Below are 20,218 nucleotides of genomic sequence, written 5' to 3'. Positions count from 1 at the left end.
CCTCTGACCGCCGCTGGCTCCCCGGCTTATCCAACGACGTCGTAAATGCCAACCTGTTATTGGTCGTTCCTTACAACGAGAATTAATTTTGTGCAAAGCACCAGCGCGCGGTGAGCTACGGCCGCCCCCTCCATCTCAATCAGGGGGAGAGATCATAAAGAGAGACCTTTGTTCTTGCCTCGTCTCTCATACTCTCTTTCTCTGTCTCTCATCTGTCTTTCTCTCTCTCTCTCTCTCTCTCGTGTCTTTCTCTCTGTCTCATCTGTCTTCTCTCTCTCTCTGTCTCTCATCTGTCTTTCTCTCTCTCTCTCTCATCTGTCTCTCTCTTTGTCTCTCATTTGTCTCTCTCTTTCTCTCTGTCTCATCTCTTTTCTCTCTCTCTCTCTGTCTCATCTGTCTTCTCTGTCTCTCTCTGTCTCATCTGTCTCATCTGTCTTTTCTCTCTCTCTCTGTCTCATCTGTCTTTTCTCTGTCTCTCTCTCTCTCTCTGTCTCATCTGTCTTTCTCTCTCTCTCTCTCTCTCTCTCTCTCTTTCTCTCTCTCTCTGTCTCTCATCAGTCTTTCTCTCTCTCATCTGTCTCTCTCTTTGTCTCTCATTTGTCTCTCTCTTTCTCTCTGTCTCATCTCTTTTCTCTCTCTCTCTGTCTCTCTCTCTCTTTCTCTCTCTCTCTGTCTCTCATCAGTCTTTCTCTCTCTCATCTGTCTCTCTCTTTGTCTCTCATTTGTCTCTCTCTTTCTCTCTGTCTCATCTCTTTTCTCTCTCTCTGTCTCATCTGTCTTTTCTCTGTCTCTCTCTCTCTCATCTCTCTGTCTCTCTCTCTCTCTCAGGCAGTGCTGTACAGTATGTACAGTCTCATACAGGGCTGGGGTCTGAGAGGGGCAGGGTGGGGGAGGGAGGGGGTGGTGGTGAGTGGGCGGGGCCTCTCCACGCGGGCCGAACGAAGCCCGAGAGGCAACCGGGTCCTCAGCAGTCCCATGAGCTTCCGCGCAGTGCTCGGCGAAAGTACACACTCACACACACACACACACACGTACACTCACACACACACTCACACACACTCACACACACACACACACACACACACACTCTCACACACACGCATGCGCGCTCTCTGTCTGTATTTAGTCCCGGGCTGCGTATCGCGGGGTGAGGCGATGGGACTTGGCGTGATGGATTGTGGGTTCCTGGCGAGGCGTCATCTGGCCGGGGTGATTAATGAATCAGGAGGAGAAGACTGCCGCTCCGCCACGCTCACTGACATCTCCGCTCTCACACCCAGCCACGCGCTCCAGCAGTGTGTGTGTGTGTGTGAGAGAGAGAGAGAGTGTGTGTGTGTATATTTGTGTGTTTGTGTGAGAGTGTGTGTGTTATTTGGGTATCTGTGATGTAGCCTGCGCTGCTGCCAGCTTGTGTGCGTTTGTGTGTGTGTGCGTTTGTGTGTGCGTGCATGAGTGTGTGCGTGCGCGTGTGCGCGTGTGCGTTCATCTCAGACTGATAAGGAGGATTTACAGATGCGCTCTTTGTATTCTTAAGAACTTGTTTCCTCTCCGGCATGGCGCTGTCAAAGCGGGCGGTGATGTCATTAGACCGCTCCGCGCGCGTCTTCACACATACATAAACACACACGTACATAAACACACACATACATAAACACACACGTAGGGCCTACATAAACACACACGTACATAAACACACGTACATAAACACACACGTACATAAACATACACATACATAAACACACACGTACATAAACATACACACACATACATAAACACACACGTACATAAACACACATACATAAACACAAACGTACATAAACACACACATACATAAACATACACACAGGTGCGTGTGCTTGCAGCCGGCGGGTGAGAATGTCACTCTCAGATCCGTTTGGTTAGTCACACTAACCTGCCTGGGGGGGCATAGATAAGCCTCTGCACACACACACACACACACACACACACACACACACACACACACACACACACACACACACCTGGTGGTAGTGGCAGTGTTGCAGGTGTAATTACAGATTGGTTCCTGGCTGATGGATATCCCTGTCTAGTTTTTCCACATATCCAGAGCACTTCACCCACTTCAATTGCTGCCCCCTGATTGGCTGATAGACACCGTGCTCCTGCATGCAACCTTGACTGATCTGAGTTCCGCCATAACGGATGGGGTGTAAGCATGGCTTTGGGCCAATGGCAGGCCCCTGCAGAGCTGAGGTCAGCTCATACACAGACAGGTTTAGCGAACGTAGCTAAAGCTACTCCCCAGGGGGCTGATCAGAGGCCAGTTGTGATAGGTGTGACGTAGCACGTCCAGGGCTAATGAGCAGCTACCTGCTGGTCTCAGGTCAGCTCGATGGAGAGTCACTCGTCCACAGGGAAAGTGGGCGATCGTGCTCTGCCTTAAATCAGCCTGTGTGTGTGTGTGTGTGTGTGTGTGTGTGTGTGTGTGTGTGTGTGTGTGTGTGTGTGTGTGTGTGTGTGTGTGTGTGTGTGTGTTTGTTTTATTCATGAGCGGGACGGTGGCCAAAACATACAAGCCTAAACACACCCTCTGTGTGTGCGTCCTCCAGGGTGATGTTAATGAGTATTTCTGGAAACATCTATCATGGCCGACTACGTAGTGCTTAGGGCTGGGTATCGAGTCGAATTTCAAGAATCGATTCGATTCCGATTCACAAGGTTCAGAATCGATTATCACGATTCAATTCGATTCGATTCAATATCGATTCGGTTAGTGTTACTAAAACCTTTTTTTTTTTGCTGTAACCTTAATTACATGACTGACAAGTTATGCAACACATAAATACTAGGGCTGGGTATCGATACTGATTTCCAAAAATGAATGAATGAATCATTGAATGAATTAATGAACTATTCATTCCTTAATTATTTCATTCATTCATAAAATAAAAGATCGATTTTGGGATTCATAATGAATCGATTCAGAAGTAGTGCTCTCATTTCACTTCGGGGACGGCCGTGGTTGAGGAGGTAGAACGGGTTGTCCAACGACCGCATGGTCGGCGGTTCGAATCCCCGCTCCTCCTCTCCACATGTCGAAGTGTCCTTGGGCAAGACTCTGAACCTCAAATTGCTCCCAATGAGCAGGCCAGCACCTTGCATGGCAGCTGCCCCCATCGGTGTGTGTGTGTGTGTGTGTGTGTGTGTGTGTGTGTGTGTGTGTGTTTGTGTGTGTGTGTGTGTGTGTGTGTGTGTGTGTGCGTGCGCGCGCGCGCGTGTGTGCGTGCCATTCGATAAAAGTGCTACATAAGTGCATTTACCTTTTCACTACTTTCCTTCACCATACAGGCACACTGTACACTACAAAATAGTTTGACTTCTAGTATCCAGTGATGCGATTGGTTGCAGTCGTAGTGTCCCTGGTTGTAATTGGCTGTGTGTGTGTGTCTTGCAGCCATCATGTACGTGATGGGAGCCCTGGGTCCAGCAGCTGGTTATCTGCTAGGAGGAGTTCTCATTGGCTTCTACGTCGACCCCAAAACCGTCGTCCACATAGACCAGGGGGACCCGCGCTTCGTTGGCAACTGGTAAGAGAATAGTGCGTGTGTAGTTTTTCAGTGTGTGCACATATGTGTGTGTGTGTGTGTAGTTTAACGGTGTGTGTGTGTATTGAGTGTGTGTGTGTGTGTATTAATGGTGTGTTTGTGTGTTAGGGCTGCACAATTAATCGTGAATTAATCGAAATCGCGATTATGACCTCCGCGATTAACTAATCGCAAAAGGCCGCAATTAATGTGATTAATAATTGTGCTTTGAATTGAGTGTGCTAGGACTACACGGACGAATCACAGGCGCTTATGCTGTCTGACCAATCACATGCGTTCCCGCTGAGTGCGCTGTGCGTAGCATTTTCACTGAGAAGACAGATAGCAGTAGGTCGAGACCAGTGTCACAAGAGTACCTGCAGCCGTGAGTAGTGAAAAAATTAGCGAAAACGAGGTCAGTGAGTTAGTAGCAAGAAAGGGATCAACGTCCGTGATTTGGGAGCATTTTGGTTATTATATATTAATATTATATATTAAATATTAATCGCATTTATTAATCGCAATGACCATTTTGAAGCAAATAATCACAATTATTATCTTTTGTCATAATCGTGCAGCCCTAGTGTGTGTGTATTAATGGTGTGTGTGTGTGTGTGTGTTAACGGTGTGTGTGTGTGTGTGTGTGTGTGTGTGTGTGTGTGTGTGTGTGTGGTCAGGTGGAGTGGTTTCCTGTTGTGTGCCGTCGCCATGCTGCTGGTCATCTTCCCAATGTTCGGCTTCCCCAAGAAGCTGCCGCCGCGCCACCGGAAGAGGAAGAAGAAGAAGATGAAGATGAGCTCGGCCGATGACGCTTCCAGCGACGATGACGTAATGAAGGAGAAGTCCAGCAGCAAGAACGTCACCTCTTCCATGGGCTTCGGGAAGGACATCAAAGGTAGTCTCTCTCTCTCTCTCTCTCTATCTCTCCCTCTCTCTCTCTCTACCCCCTCTCTCTCTACAGTCCCTCTCTCTCTCTCAACCTCTCCCTCTCTCTCTCTCTACCCCCTCTCTCTCTACAGTCCCTCTCTCTCTCTCAACCTCTCTCTCTCTCTCTCTACCCCCTCTCTCTCTCCACCTCTCCCTCTCTCTCTCTCCACCTCTCCCTCTCTCACTACCTCTCTCTCTCTCCATCTCTCCCTATCTCTCTACCTCTCTCTCTACACCTCTCCCACTCTATCTGTCTCTCTACTGTATCACTCCATTTCTCTCTCTCTCTCTTGCTCTCTACCTCTCTCTCTCTCTTTATCTCTCCCCCTCTCTCTTAGTCTCAACACCAGACCCATGAGAGTTCTTATACTGATGCTCTACGGAAGCTATGCTAACTACGTTACTGCATGCTGCAGATCTCTCTATGGGTCTGGGACACTTCATGCAAAAATCTGGTGCTCAAATCCTGGCAATTCATTGGTAGCGCCGGAATCCTGGCGACACCAATCAATAACGACTTTCGCGTTCAGTCGTTCCCACCAATAGATATGCCCCGCCCATCTAACCTGGGCTAGCGTCTCTCATTTGCTGCTACGACCTGTCACTCTTTCAATTATTGCCTCAGAACACCAGCTTGAGTGGCGAAGTGGCTCAGACTCTATTATCAAGTATGTGAAGTGGAACAGACTCTATTATCTAGTATGTGGAGTGGCACAGACTCTATTATCTAGTATGTGGAGTGGCAGAGACTCTATTATCTAGTATGTGAAGTGGCACAGACTCTATTATCTAGTATGTGAAGTGGCACAGGCTCTATTATCTAGTATGTGGAGTGGCACAGACTCTATTATCAAGTATGTGAAGTGGAACAGACTATTATCTAGTATGTGGAGTGGCACATACTCTATTATCTAGTATGTGAAGTGGCACAGGCTCTATTATCTAGTATGTGGAGTGGCATCGACTCTATTATCTAGTATGTGAAGTGGCACAGACTCTATTATCTAGTATGAGGAGTGGCATAGACTCTATTATCTAGTATGTGAAGTGGCACAGACTCTATTATCTAGTATGTGGAGTGGCACAGACTCTATTATCTAGTATGAGGAGTGGCATCGACTCTATTATCTAGTATGTGAAGTGGCACATACTCTATTATCTAGTATGTGAAGTGGCACAGACTCTATTATCTAGTATGAGGAGTGGCATAGACTCTATTATCTAGTATGTGAAGTGGCATAGACTCTATTATCTAGTATGAGGAGTGGCACAGACTCTATTATCTAGTATGAGGAGTGGCATAGACTCTATTATCTAGTATGTGAAGTGGCATAGACTATTATCTAGTATGTGAAGTGGCACAGACTCTATTATCTAGTATGAGGAGTGGCATAGACTCTATTATCTAGTATGTGAAGTGGCATAGACTCTATTATCTAGTATGAGGAGTGGCACAGACTCTATTATCTAGTATGTGGAGTGGCAGAGACTCTATTATCTAGTATGAGGAGTGGCACAGGCTCTATTATCTAGTATGTGGAGTGGCAGAGACTCTATTATCTAGTATGTGAAGTGGCATAGACTCTATTATCTAGTATGAGGAGTGGCACAGACTCTATTATCTAGTATGTGGAGTGGCAGAGACTCTTATCTAGTATGTGGAGTGACACAGACTCTATTATCTAGTATGTGAAGTGGCACAGACTCTATTATCTAGTATGTGAAGTGGCACAGACTCTATTATCTAGTATGTGGAGTGGCAGAGACTCTATTATCTAGTATGTGAAGTGGCTCAGACTCTATTATCTAGTATGTGAAGTGGCACAGACTCTATTATCTAGTATGTGAAGTGGCACAGACTCTATTATCTAGTATGAGGAGTGGCACAGACTCTTATCTAGTATGTGAAGTGGCACAGACTCTTATCTAGTATGTGAAGTGGCTCAGACTCTATTATCTAGTATGAGGAGTGGCACAGACTCTATTATCTAGTATGTGAAGTGGCACAGACTCTTATCTAGTATGTGAAGTGGCTCAGACTCTATTATCTAGTATGTGAAGTGGCACAGACTCTATTTTCTAGTATGAGGAGTGGCACAGACTCTATTATCTAGTATGAGGAGTGCAGCGATTCAATATAAATTGAGTCTGGAGAGAGACTACATCAAAGGTAACACCCTTGACGGCAGAACCGACGCCGGCCCCGCCCACCGCGGGCCTCTGCAGATGGGGGTTAGCGGTTCCACACAGAACCTGTGAGGTATCGACTCGGCAAAATGGCCCTTTAATCCAATAAACGGTCCTGGGCTTGGCGGCCGGCTTCTTCAGGAGCTTCTCATCGATCGTGCTGACTCAGGGATCTCTGCTTCCCAAACATCCCTCGATAGACGCTGCCTCAGCAGGGCCAGGGCCCCTCCCCCTGGCTAGTTACAGCCCCTCCCCCTGGCTAGTTACAGCCCCTCCCCCTGGCTAGTTACAGCAGGGCCACGGGCCCCTCCCCCTGGCTAGTTACAGCCCCTCCCCCTGGCTAGTTACAGCAGGGCCATGGGCCCCTCCCCCTGGCTAGTTACAGCCCCTCCCCCTGGCTAGTTACAGCAGGGCCATGGGCCCCTCCCCCTGGCTAGTTACAGCAGGGCCACGGGCCCCTCCCCCTGGCTAGTTACAGCCCCTCCCCCTGGCTAGTTACAGCAGGGCCACGGGCCCCTCCCCCTGGCTAGTTACAGCCCCTCCCCCTGGCTAGTTACAGCCCCTCCCCCTGGCTAGTTACAGCCCCTCCCCCTGGCTAGTTACAGCAGGGCCACGGGCCCCTCCCCCTGGCTAGTTACAGCAGGGCCATGGGCCCCTCCCCCTGGCTAGTTACAGCAGGGCCACGGGCCCCTCCCCCTGGCTAGTTACAGCAGGGCCACGGGCCCCTCCTGGCCCCTCCCCTCTGCACATGGGCATTCTTATTTCTACTGGCCCCTCCCCCTGGTTACTTACAGCAGGGTTGCTGGACAGGCTTCCTTCTGGGAGTCAGGCAACGCCCCTCCTCTCCTTAAATGAGCTCTCAGGGGGGGGGGACTGATACGCTCCCCTCAAAAAGCAGCCACAGACGCGCGCACACACACACACACACACACACACACACACACACAGTTCCCTGTGCTGTTTCTGGTGATATGCTGTATGAATGCATACAGGGGCTGCTGTACCAGCAACAGAGACCCTCTGTAGGAGACTGTTGTCTCTCCAGCTCGAGCGCTTCTAGCTTTTCCACCAGGACCAGGGGGAGAGACATCGCCGTCCTGATCACGTGACCTCACATTCTGCTCCCCATCCTCAGTTTCCCCCCCATCCGCATCGATTTACAGAAATTGCAATGTAACCGGGCCAATCGGGGACTGCGACCTAACTGCTGTTCTGCCCTAGAAGTTCAGACTGTAACGCAAAAGGGATTTTGTGTGTGTGTGTGAAAGTTCGGCTTCCAGGCTAAAAAAGGTCTGTTTTTCTTTTCTTTTCTTTTCTTTTCTCTGTGTGTGTGTGTGTGTGTGTGTGTGTGTGTGTGTGTGTGTGTGTGTGTGTGTGTGTGTGTGTGTGTGTGTGTGTGTGTGTGTGTGTGTGTGTGTGTGTGTGTGTGTGTGTGTGTGTGTGTGTGTGTGTGTGTGTGCGCACTGAAAGAACGTTGTTCAGCTCTCTTAAGCTGTCGGGGCAGAGCAGCGGTGGAGTGACTGTTCTACTCTGACCTTAAGAGGGCTGGTGTGTGACCCAGGCGGTGGCCCGTGCCATGAGGGCGTGGCGGGTCACGTCTGTGGTCAGCATAATGGACCTGATGTTTTCAGCTCTCGTCCCACTGGCCTAGAATGCACCTGTTCTCTCTCCGTATAGATAGACCTACATATCCACTGACATTCTTAGCACAACTTTTCTTCTCCCACTGTTATAATGAGAATTAGTCCAGAATTGGTCCAGAATTGGTCCAGAATTGGTCCAGAATTTGTCCAGAGCTGACCAGTCTGTCAAACATGTTTGACGCTGTATTCAACCGGACTGGTCAGCGATGGAGAGCTGTGTCTCCCTGTCCTGAGCTTGATTGAGCTGTGATGAGTACAGTCACTTCAGATGTCAACAGGACACCACCATCCGCCCACTCCACGCACTCCTACACACTCCCACACACTCCCACACACTCCCAGGACTCCCACACACTCCCACACACTCCCAGGACTCCCACACACTCCCACACACTCCTACACACTCCCACACACTCCCACACACTCCCACACACTCCTACACACTCCCACACACTCCTACACACTCCCAGGACTCCCACACACTCCCACACACTCCCAGGACTTCCACACACTCCTACACACTCCCACACACTCCCAGGACTCCCACACACTCCCACACACTCCCAGGACTCCCACACACTCCCACACACTCCCACACACTCCCAGGACTCCCACACACTCCCACACACTCCCACGCACTCCCACGCACTCCCACACACTCCCACACACTCCCAGGACTCCCACACACTCCCACACACTCCCAGGACTCCCACACACTCCCACACACTCCCAGGACTCCCACACACTCCCACACACTCCCACACACTCCCAGGACTCCCACACACTCCCACACACTCCCAGGACTCCCACACACTCCCACACACTCCTACACACTCCTACACACTCCCAGGACTCCCACACACTCCCACACACTCCCACACACTCCCAGGACTCCCACACACTCCCACACACTCCTACACACTCCCAGGACTCCCACACACTCCCACACACTCCCACACACTCCTACACACTCCCAGGACTCCCACACACTCCCAGGACTCCCACACACTCCTACACACTCCCACACACTCCCACACACTCCCACACACTCCCACACACTCCTACACACTCCTACACACTCCCAGGACTCCTACACACTCCTACACACTCCCAGGACTCCCACACACTCCCAGGACTTCCACACACTCCCAGGACTCCCACACACTCCAAGACACTCCCACACACTCCCACACACTCCCAGGACTCCCACACACTCAAAGACACTCCCACACACTCCCACACACTCCCAGGACTCCTACACACTCCCAGGACTCCCACACACTCCCACACACTCCCACACACTCCTACACACTCCCACACACTCCCAGGCCAGATTCCACCCCCCCCATCCTGCCCCAGCTCTATAATAATGAGTGTAACATAACATTCCTCCGGACGGCGTCTTCCTCCTGCTCCAGGCCCACTGCTAACAGGTGCTCCAGCATGGCTGTTGGCTGCCCCCCCGGACCCCGGCGGACGATTAGCCCGTCCGGGGCGTGAACGACCGGGGGAGCTCCAATCCTCCGCCACGCCACCCGGGGGCCAAGGCTCCGCTACATAACAGGCCTCATTAATTCTTAAGCCCCCCCAACACAGTTCCCCTGTTCGTTTGTTCTCGCGCTCCGTTGGGACACCGTGATTGGCTCGCAGCGGCGTCGGGGCCAGGACACATTCAGAGCAGACTCCCAACGTTGTGATAATGTTGGGGTTTAGCGCCGGCGGGAGGGGAGGAACAAAAGCATGAAGTCGTCTTATTTATGTCTAGTATCCCATAATCCTTTGCCTTGTCTAAGGGTTTACTACTGGGGTCCCGCCCTCAACTATGCATTCACACACACACTCACACACACACTCTCGCAAACACACACACATACACACTAGGATTACCATGGCAACAGTGGCAAAAACTACTAATTCCTTTCAGTTGGCTGTGGAGGGAGTAGGTGTGAATTGGGTTCACTGCTGTCTGAGACAGGCAGCTCATAGTCAGGAATGTTTGGAAGACCCGCCCACACTTCCAGAACATTCCTTTTTTTGTCACATGCAATGTACGGTGGACAGTCACAGTGAAATGTTGCTGCCGGCTCCAAAATGATGCTTGATACAGATAAACTCTAATACTTATATATACTGACTTACTCCTCTGTATAGACAAGTACACGGTGCTCAAAGGGTGTGTTAAGTAGCTGAGTGTTCAGTGAGTGAATGCTCACTCTGAGCGCTGAGCGTTTTTTTCCCCTCGTAACAGTCTGCTCTAACAGCGCTGAGTTGCTAGGAGACCAGAACTTTAATCACCACCTGTTGTCTTTCTGCCACTGTAGCTAACGTAGCTCCAATACGTTACATTTTGTTCAGGTTGTTGTCTTGTCACCATGTTACTAGGTCTGACACCACCTGGAGGAAGGCTGATTCAGATGAGTCATTGTGGGAGATCTATCACAGTGGTGTCGTCCGCAAACGGGATGATTGGATAGCTGCTGAGCCTGGCTGAGCAGCCGTGGGTGTACAGTGAGAACAGCCTGGGTCTCAGGCAGCAGCCTTGAGGGACGCCCGTGTTGATGTTCAGAGTGAACAGCCTGGGTCTCAGGCAGCAGCCTTGAGGGACGCCCGTGTTGATGTTCAGAGTGAACAGCCTGGGTCTCAGGCAGCAACCTTGCGGGACACCCGTGTTGATGTTCAGAGTGAACATCCTGGGTCTCAGGCAGCAGTCTTGCGGGACACCCGTGTTGATGTTCAGAGTGAACAGCCTGGGACTCAGGCAGCAACCTTGAGGGACACCCGTGTTGATGTTCAGAGTGGACAGCCTGGGTCTCAGGCAGCAACCTTGAGGGACACCCGTGTTGATGTTCAGAGTGAACAGGCTAGGTCTCAGGCAGCAGCCTTGAGGGACACCCGTGTTGATGTTCAGAGTGAACAGCCTGGGTCTCACGCAGCAGCCTTGAGGGACACCTGTGCTAATGTTCAGAGTGGATAAGATGTTCCCGCCTATTCTCACCACCTGTGGTCTGTCCGTGAGGAAGTCCAGGGTTCTAACCTAAGCCCAAAGGAATCTTCATATCCGAAATTTGCAAAGTGTCTGTGTGTTTTCGTGTGTGTGTGTGCGTGCTTGTGTGTGAAACCTTCCTGCGATAATGATGTTTCGTGAAGAGCGCCGAGGCTGAAGAGGTCTAGGTGTGGACAGGCCCGGACTTGTGACATGATTAGAGCCGCTAACAGCTGCAGTCGGCCGCGTATCTCTGAGGCAACCACACGTCTCTCTACCTCCCTGGTCAGTCTCTCCTTTGATTTACCGCGCCACGTATACATCACCGCCTATCATATTCTACTGTATTCATTTAACAAGGCTGATTTAATATTATGTGACAGCGTTTTGAGATCTTTGAGGTCCTTTTGATCCAATATGGCGGCCATGTTTGTACTGATCTTTTTCAGTACTGGACAATGGGCCTTATTCAGTGTGGGCCTGTTCTGCCCGGTAACAGTGGCTTATTTATACCACAGGACGTTGACTGAAGGGTAGAGTGATTGGGCAGTCTCCCTGTTGACCCGGGCACCATGTTGATGATGGCAGGCACATCTGCCCTCGATATGATGGGTGATGCCACTCAAGCTGAGTGTGTGTGGTGTGTGTGTGTGTGTGTGTGGTGTGTGTCTGTGTGTGTGTGTGTGTGTGTGTGTGTGTGTGTGTGTGTGCGCCTTGTTTCACAGGTTGTCTCTCACAAGACAGTCTCATAGCAAAGTTAGATATGACAATCAATTTATGGGTGTGAGTCTGTGTGCCCATCTGTGTGGTGTGTGTGTGTGTGTGTGTGTGTGTTTGTGTGTTTTGTACTTAAGCACCTATTGTATTTCTAGTTTGCTACTCTTGCGCTTTGCGTGTAGCTAGTAACTAGAATATGCTCATTTAGAAAGGAAGTACACTTGTAAGTTCTGATGAGTAGTAGTACACTGACTTCCTACTGTACTGTATTTTAAATGCAATTATTGTACGTCGCTTTGGATAAAAGTGTCTGCTAAATTTCCATAATGTAATGTACTGTAATGTAATGTAATGTAATGTAATGTAATGTACTGTAATGTACTGTCATGTGTCCTGTGTGTCCCCAGACCTGCCCAAGGCGGCGGTGCGGATCCTCAGTAACATGACCTTCCTCTTCGTCAGTCTGTCCTACACGGCAGAGTGCGCCATCGTCACCGCCTTCATCACCTTCATCCCCAAGTTCATCGAGTCCCAGTTTGGCATCCCCGCCTCCAACGCCTCCATCTACACAGGTGAGACCCCGCCTCCAACGCCTCCATCTACACAGGTGAGACCCCGCCTCCAACGCCTCCATCTACACAGGTGAGACCCCGCCTCCAACGCCTCCATCTACACAGGTGAGACCCTGCTTCCCTTTCTCTCCCTCTCTACCCCCCCCTCTCTCTCACTTTCTCTCTCTCTGTCTTTCTCCCTCCCTCTCCCTGAGTCTGCTGTTGTATCACTTCACGCAAACACACACACACACACACACACACACACACACTCACACACACACACACACACACACACTCACACACACACATACACACACACACAGACACCCACCGTGTCATTGGCTCATTTCATCTGCCTGTTGCCAGGATACAGTGGAAAGGCAAATGGGTGGCAACCCCCACAATGCCAAGCTGTTTTGAGGTGATAAGGGGCGAAGAGGACCCCCCCCCCCCCCCCCAGTAGACAGTGAGACACCCCCCTCCGCCCCCAACAGACAGAGTGACACTCCCTGACCCCCCCGCCCCCCCCCCTTCCCACTAGTACACAGGGAGAGAGTCTGGGGGTGCTATCATTACTGACGTCAAACACTGGCCGGTCACATTGTGTTCTCATTGGCCATGCCTGAAACTACCGAGATTTTGAAAAATGTTGGGTTGAGGTTGTACTTTGCAAGTGTTGTATATTGCAAGGCATGATGGGATTGTTGACCTGTTAGTTAAGGGCAGAATCCCATATGTTCACTCCTCAGTCAGAACCTTTTAACACTCCTGTGTTTCATCTTCCATGTCCAGCCTGTGTATTAGTGAACACAGTGTATTTTCAAATGTTAGTTAATCCACCAGATGCTGTTGTTGTGGATGAGGACAGTAGAGAAGTCACCATTTTGGAAGTAGGCTGTATGTTTGGAAGAGGCTGTCCTTACCAAGGGATCAAGGTGTTAAAATATAATATGCGATCAGGCAGCTTGGGTATGAGTCGTGAGAGGAGATGTTGAAGTGATATAATGTAAAGCAGTCAGTGAGTGCAATGCTTCCACATCTGTTATCGTTTGTGTTCAAGATTTTGTTGAATTATGTGAACACAAATAGTCATTCAAATGTGAGTGTGTGTGTGTGTGTGTGTGTGTGTGCGCGTGTGTGTGTGCGCGTGTGTGTGTGTGTGTGTGTGTGTGTGCGCGTGTGTGTGTGCGCGTCTGTGCTTGTTTTTCTCTTAGTGAAGTTGGGTTTTCTCAGGAGGTGAGAGCTGTCACTGTTCTATGCTTATTAGCACTTGCTACAGAAATAGCACTATCACACACACACACACACACCCACACACACACACACACACACACACACACACATATACTGTATACTTATACTCCTATACATCATACATCACCCCCCCCCCCCCCCCCCCCCCCTCCGTATGTAGCTCCGCCCTCAGGTCACACATTCTATCTCTCCATCCATCACTGCTCTAATCCTCTACTGCAATTCACTGCAGCTTCTCTCATCCCCTCTCCCCTTCTCTCATCCCCTCTCCCCTTCTCTCATCCCCTCTCCCCACACCCCTTCCATCTCTCCGCCATATCCCTCCATCATATAGCGTCTTCCATCCTCTCTTCACATGGTCTCTCTCTATCTGTCCGCTCCGGGTTCCGCCTCCAGAGCGGGTCTGGACCGGAGGAGGCCGACAGCAGCGCCCCGCCCTGCCCGGCGCCGGGGGGGGGGGGGAATCAGGTCACAGTCAGCAGATATCTCTCCGTTTCTCAGAAGTTTGACCTAGCGCACACGCACGCACACACACTCGCAAACACACACACTCGCAGACGGACACAGACGATCGTGCACGCGCGCACTCTCTCTCTCTCTCTCACTCTCTCTCTCTCTCACACACGCACACACACACACACACACATATTCCACACATACATTCTCCAGTCAAGGGTTTGTCACCGTGTGTGACAGAGTGTTTCCTGTCTTGTCACCGTGTGTGACAGAGTGTTTCCTGTCTCGGCTGACACGCAGAGCGCGGTGTTATGAGTGGACCGGTGTCCGGGATTAATCCGCCCACGAGCCCAGCAGCTGTTAACAGCTTTGACCTCTGACCCCCTGACATCACTTCACAGGATCATCACAAGCTACAGCTGTGTTACAGCCCAGCACGCTCAGAGAGATCATGGGAATGTGTGTGTGTGTGTGTGTGTGTGTGTGTGTGTGTGGGTGGGTGCACAATACACACTGTGACGTTGCTCTTTCTGACAAACACACACGCACACACACACGCACACACACACACACACACACACACACACACGGGGGCAAATGAGCTCTCTTACTCAGACCACGTCCTTCTCTGATCCCATGTGTGCACCCATCTACCACCCCCGCCCCCCCTCCACCCCCCCCTCATTACCCGGGCCAGCGAGCCCGCGGCCGGGCCGGAGGAACGGGCATGTCCCCCTGGGCCACCCCCCCATCCTGGGCCACCCCCCCATCCTGCCAGCATCCTGCTTTCACTCTCCCCATCCTGTCAGTTGAGCCCAGACAGCTCTCCCTCCCAGGAAGTGTCCGTGTCTGTGGGCGCCCTGGCTCCGCCCCCTCCTCTACATCACTCAGGCGCCGCACGCCCACGCACTCCAGGACATGTTACCGGAACCTTCTCTGATACAGCTTGATCGTTATGGTTTATTGAACTTCTGTTCTGGTCAAATTAATCAGGCTGTCTCTCTCTCCCTCTGTCTCTCTCTCTCCCTCTCCTTCTCTCTGTCTGTCCCTTTCTCCTTCTCTCTCTCCCTCTCTTTTCTTCTCTCTCTCTCCCTCTCTCTTTCTCTCTCTCTCTCTCCCTCTCTCTCTCCCTCTGTCCTCTCTCTCCCTCTCTCTCCCTCTATCTCTCCCATTCTCTATCTCCTTCTCTCTCCCTCTCTCTCCCTCTCCTTCTCTGTCTGTCCCTTTCTCCTTCTCTCTCTCCCTCTCTCTCCCATCCTTTCTCCCCCGCTCTCCCTCTCCCATTCCGTCTCTCTATCTCTCCCTCGCTCTCTCTATCTCTCTCTCTCACTCTCTATCTCTCCTTCTCTCTCTCTCTCTCCCTCTCCCATTCTCTCTCCCTGTCCCATGCTCTCTCTCCCTTGCTCTCTCTCTCTCTCTCCCTGTCCCAGGTGTGATCATCGTGCCCAGTGCGGGGGTGGGCATCGTGTTGGGGGGCTACATCATTAAGAAGCTGAAGCTGGGTGCCCGGGAGTCGGCCAAGCTGGCCATGATCTGCAGCGGCGTGTCTCTGCTCTGCTTCTCCACGCTCTTCATCGTGGGCTGCGAGAGCATCAACCTGGGGGGCATCAACATCCCCTACACCACCGGGTACGAGTATAGTACACCTACTACACTCTTACTATACCATTCCCCTACACCACCGGGTACACCTACTACACTCTTACTATACTATACCATTCCCCTACACCACCGGGTACGAGTATAGTACACCTACTACACTCTTACTATACTATACTATTCCCCTACACCACCGGGTACACCTACTACACTCTGACTATACTATACCATTCCCCTACACCACCGGGTACACCTACTACACTCTTACTATACTATACCATTCCCCTACACCACCAGGTACACCTACTACACTCTTACTATACTATACCATTCCCATACACCACCAGGTACACCTACTACACTCTTACTATACTATACCATTCCCCTACACCACCGGGTACACCTACTACACTCTTAATATACTATACCATTCCCCTACACCACTGGGTACACCTACTACACTCTTACTATACTATACCATTCCCCTACACCACTGGGTACACCTACTACACTCTTACTATACTATACCATTCCCCTACACCACCAGGTACACCTACTACACTCTTACTATACTATACCATTCCCATACACCACCAGGTACACCTACTACACTCTTACTATACTATACCATTCCCCTACACCACTGGGTACACCTACTACACTCTGACTATACTATACCATTCCCCTACACCACTGGGTACACCTACTACACTCTTACTATACTATACCATTCCCCTACACCACCGGGTACTCCTACTACACTCTTACTATACTATACCATTCCCCTACACCACCAGGTACGAGTATAGTACACCTACTACACTCTTACTATACTATACCATTCCCCTACACCACCGGGTACACCTACTACACTCTTACTATACTATACCATTCCCCTACACCACCGGGTACTCCTACTACACTCTTACTATACTATACCATTCCCCTACACCACCGGGTACACCTACTACACTCTTACTATACTATACCATTCCCCTACACCACCGGGTACAAGTATAGTACACCTCCTACACTCGTACTATACTATACCATTCCCCTACACCACCGGGTACACCTACTACACTCTTACTATACTATACCATTCCCCTACACCACCGGGTACTCCTACTACACTCTTACTATACTATACCATTCCCCTACACCACCGGGTACACCTACTACACTCTTACTATACTATACCATTCCCCTACACCACCGGGTACTCCTACTACACTCTTACTATACTATACCATTCCCCTACACCACCGGGTACACCTACTACACTCTTACTATACTATACCATTCCCCTACACCACCGGGTACAAGTATAGTACACCTCCTACACTCGTACTATACTATACCATGTCCCCTACACCACTGGGTACACCTACTACACTCTTACTATACTATACCATTCCCCTACACCACTGGGTACACCTACTACACTCTTACTATTCTATACCATTCCCCTACACCACCGGGTACACCTACTACACTCTGACTATACTATACCATTCCCCTACACCACCGGGTACACCTACTACACTCTTACTATACTATACCATGTCCCCTACACCACTGGGTACACCTACTACACTCTTACTATTCTATACCATTCCCCTACACCACCGGGTACACCTACTACACTCTGACTATACTATACCATTCCCCTACACCACCGGGTACACCTACTACACTCTGACTATACTATACCATTCCCCTACACCACCGGGTACACCTACTACACTCTTACTATACTATACCATTCCCCTACACCACCGGGTACAAGTATAGTACACCTCCTACACTCGTACTATACTATACCATGTCCCCTACACCACTGGGTACACCTACTACACTCTGACTATACTATACCATTCCCCTACACCACTGGGTACACCTACTACACTCTTACTATACTATACCATGTCCCCTACACCACTGGGTACACCTACTACACTCTTACTATACTATACCATTCCCCTACACCAAAGGGTAAGACTCAATATACAATACACCTACTTTACTACAAAGATAACTACACTGTTACTGTACTAATACTACATCCCCTACACTATATGAGACACAAAGTAAAGTTTTTTTGTTTTTTTTTTACATCACACCAAACAACTGTTATAGTTAACTATACTGTTACATAAGGAAGGAAGCTTCCGGACCACTACACTCTGTGGATGTGAAAAGTAGAAACGGACGATACTTTTACTGAGACAAAGTATTGTTTTTTTTGTGTACAAAGCAATATATATCGGTGATTTTTTTTTTTTTTAAGAACTGTAACCTTTTGGAATTATTTTGTCCCTGAGTAAAATGGACTGAGACACAGATAATAGTTTTTTGTGTACAAAGCAAAATGTATTGGCAATGGGAAAAATGAACTGGCTAGCACTCCTAGTGGTGGGCTCTGGTACATCATATAGGAGGAACCAGTAGAGGAAGGCCGTTCTAACAGCTCCCCCCTCACGATTTCATCACATTCTCACAATCTATAGAGTAGAACACTAATATTCTATTAGAAGCTGTGGTGTCGTCATGTCTGTGCGAGCTTTGGGTGCGAGCTTTATTCGGAGTCTGGCTCTGGGTGTGAGTTCTTTCCGTCGTGGCTAACGCCTGCCCGCGCGCCGCCTGGTGTGGCGTGAAGGAGCGCTCTGTGGCGTGCGCTCTTCTGCAGCCGAGCTTGAGCCGGTCCCACGGTCGCTTCTCTGTTAGTCGACCAGGTCATGAATACGTCATGAAAGCCGACTGACTCACACACTCACTATGACCCGTCTCTGTCTGAGGGAATGTTTGCGGAGGACTTAGCTGGACCCTGTGAGCTGCTAGGGTCATCCGTGATGAAGAGGACTGGGGTCTGCTGGCTCGCTGACACGCCGGTGGAGAATGTCAACTGACCTGACCCCTCTGTGCTGACCTACCCTCTCACACTCTCCGCCTGGAGGCCTGTCTCTGGATCTGCTTCCTGTAGTCTCACGGGCCCTCAGGAACTCACTCTCCCAGCGACTCTGCTACTCATCTCACTGATGCTGGATCTGCTCTTAATGAAGGGGCTGAGGAGACCAATAATAAGCAGCTGTTTTGCATAATGGATTCATAGAGACGCTGCTAAGCTGTTACTCAGTACTCTGAGCCCCTCACTGACTTCCAGTTGTGCAGTTACACACACACACACACACACACACACACACACACAAACACACTCATGACCTTGATGTGATATGGATGTCACTAAACGGACTACTAGTGCCTGATGGTTTAACAATACTAAAGGGAGTATGACAGAGTTATTGATCATACTCCTGGGATATGACAGTTATTTATCATACTCCTGGGATATGACAGAGTTATTTATCATACTCCTGGGATATGACAGAGTTATTTATCATACTCCTGGGATATGACAGAGTTATGTATCATACTCCTGGGATATGACAGTTATTTATCATACTCCTGGGATATGACAGAGTTATTGATCATACTCCTGGGATATGACAGAGTTATTTATCATACTCCTGGGATATGACAGTTATTTATCATACTCCTGGGATATGACAGTTATTTATCATACTCCTGGGATATGACAGAGTTATTTATCATACTCCTGGGATATGACAGAGTTATTTATCATACTCCTGGGATATGACAGTTATTTATCATACTCCTGGGATATGACAGTTATTTATCATACTCCTGGGATATGACAGTTATTTATCATACTCCTGGGATATGACAGTTATTTATCATACTCCTGGGATATGACAGTTATTTATCATACTCCTGGGATATGACAGTTATTTATCATACTCCTGGGATATGACAGTTATTTATCATACTCCTGGGATATGACAGTTATTTATCATACTCCTGGGATATGACAGTTATTTATCATACTCCTGGGATATGACAAAGTAATTTATCATACTCCTGGGATATGACAGTTATTTATCATACTCCTGGGATACTGTAATTCATCATACTCTGGGGCGTGGGGGCGTCGGCGTCAAATAATGTGATCTTCTGAGTCTCCGCGTTTTTCCTTGTACCAAGTTCTTTTTTGTTTTTGGAGGTCATTACATTGGCGCACATTGCAGAGCGTTGTTAGTAGTATAGCTGGGTATCGAGTCGAATTTCAAGAATCGATTCCGATTCACAAGGTTCAGAATCGATTATCACGATTCGATTCAATATCGATTCGGTTAGTGTTACTAAAACCTGTTTTTTTTTTTAGCTGTAACCTTAATTACATGACTGCCAAGTTATGCAACACATCAATACTAGGGCTGGGTATCGATACAGATTTCCAAAAATGAATGATGAATG

The 20,218-nt window shown here is 49.4% G+C and overlaps 1 protein-coding gene across 1 annotated transcript in view; it reads left to right on the top strand.

The window, feature by feature from the left end:
• Positions 1 to 20,218, top strand: part of slco5a1 (solute carrier organic anion transporter family member 5A1) — a 48,659-nt gene that overhangs the window by 24,005 nt on the left and 4,436 nt on the right. The window contains exons 2-5 of the mRNA XM_084443623.1: positions 3,434 to 3,566; positions 4,241 to 4,458; positions 12,428 to 12,592; positions 15,715 to 15,913. Coding sequence (XP_084299749.1) covers positions 3,434 to 3,566; positions 4,241 to 4,458; positions 12,428 to 12,592; positions 15,715 to 15,913 — 715 coding nt within the window. The remainder of the gene's footprint in view (positions 1 to 3,433; positions 3,567 to 4,240; positions 4,459 to 12,427; positions 12,593 to 15,714; positions 15,914 to 20,218) is intronic.

The sequence above is a fragment of the Borostomias antarcticus genome (genome assembly GCF_949987555.1).
Source record: "Borostomias antarcticus genome assembly, chromosome: 9".
NCBI lineage: Eukaryota > Metazoa > Chordata > Actinopteri > Stomiiformes > Stomiidae > Borostomias > Borostomias antarcticus.
The sequence above is the reverse complement of the archived record's forward strand: the minus strand, read 5'-3'. Positions and strand labels throughout refer to the sequence as shown.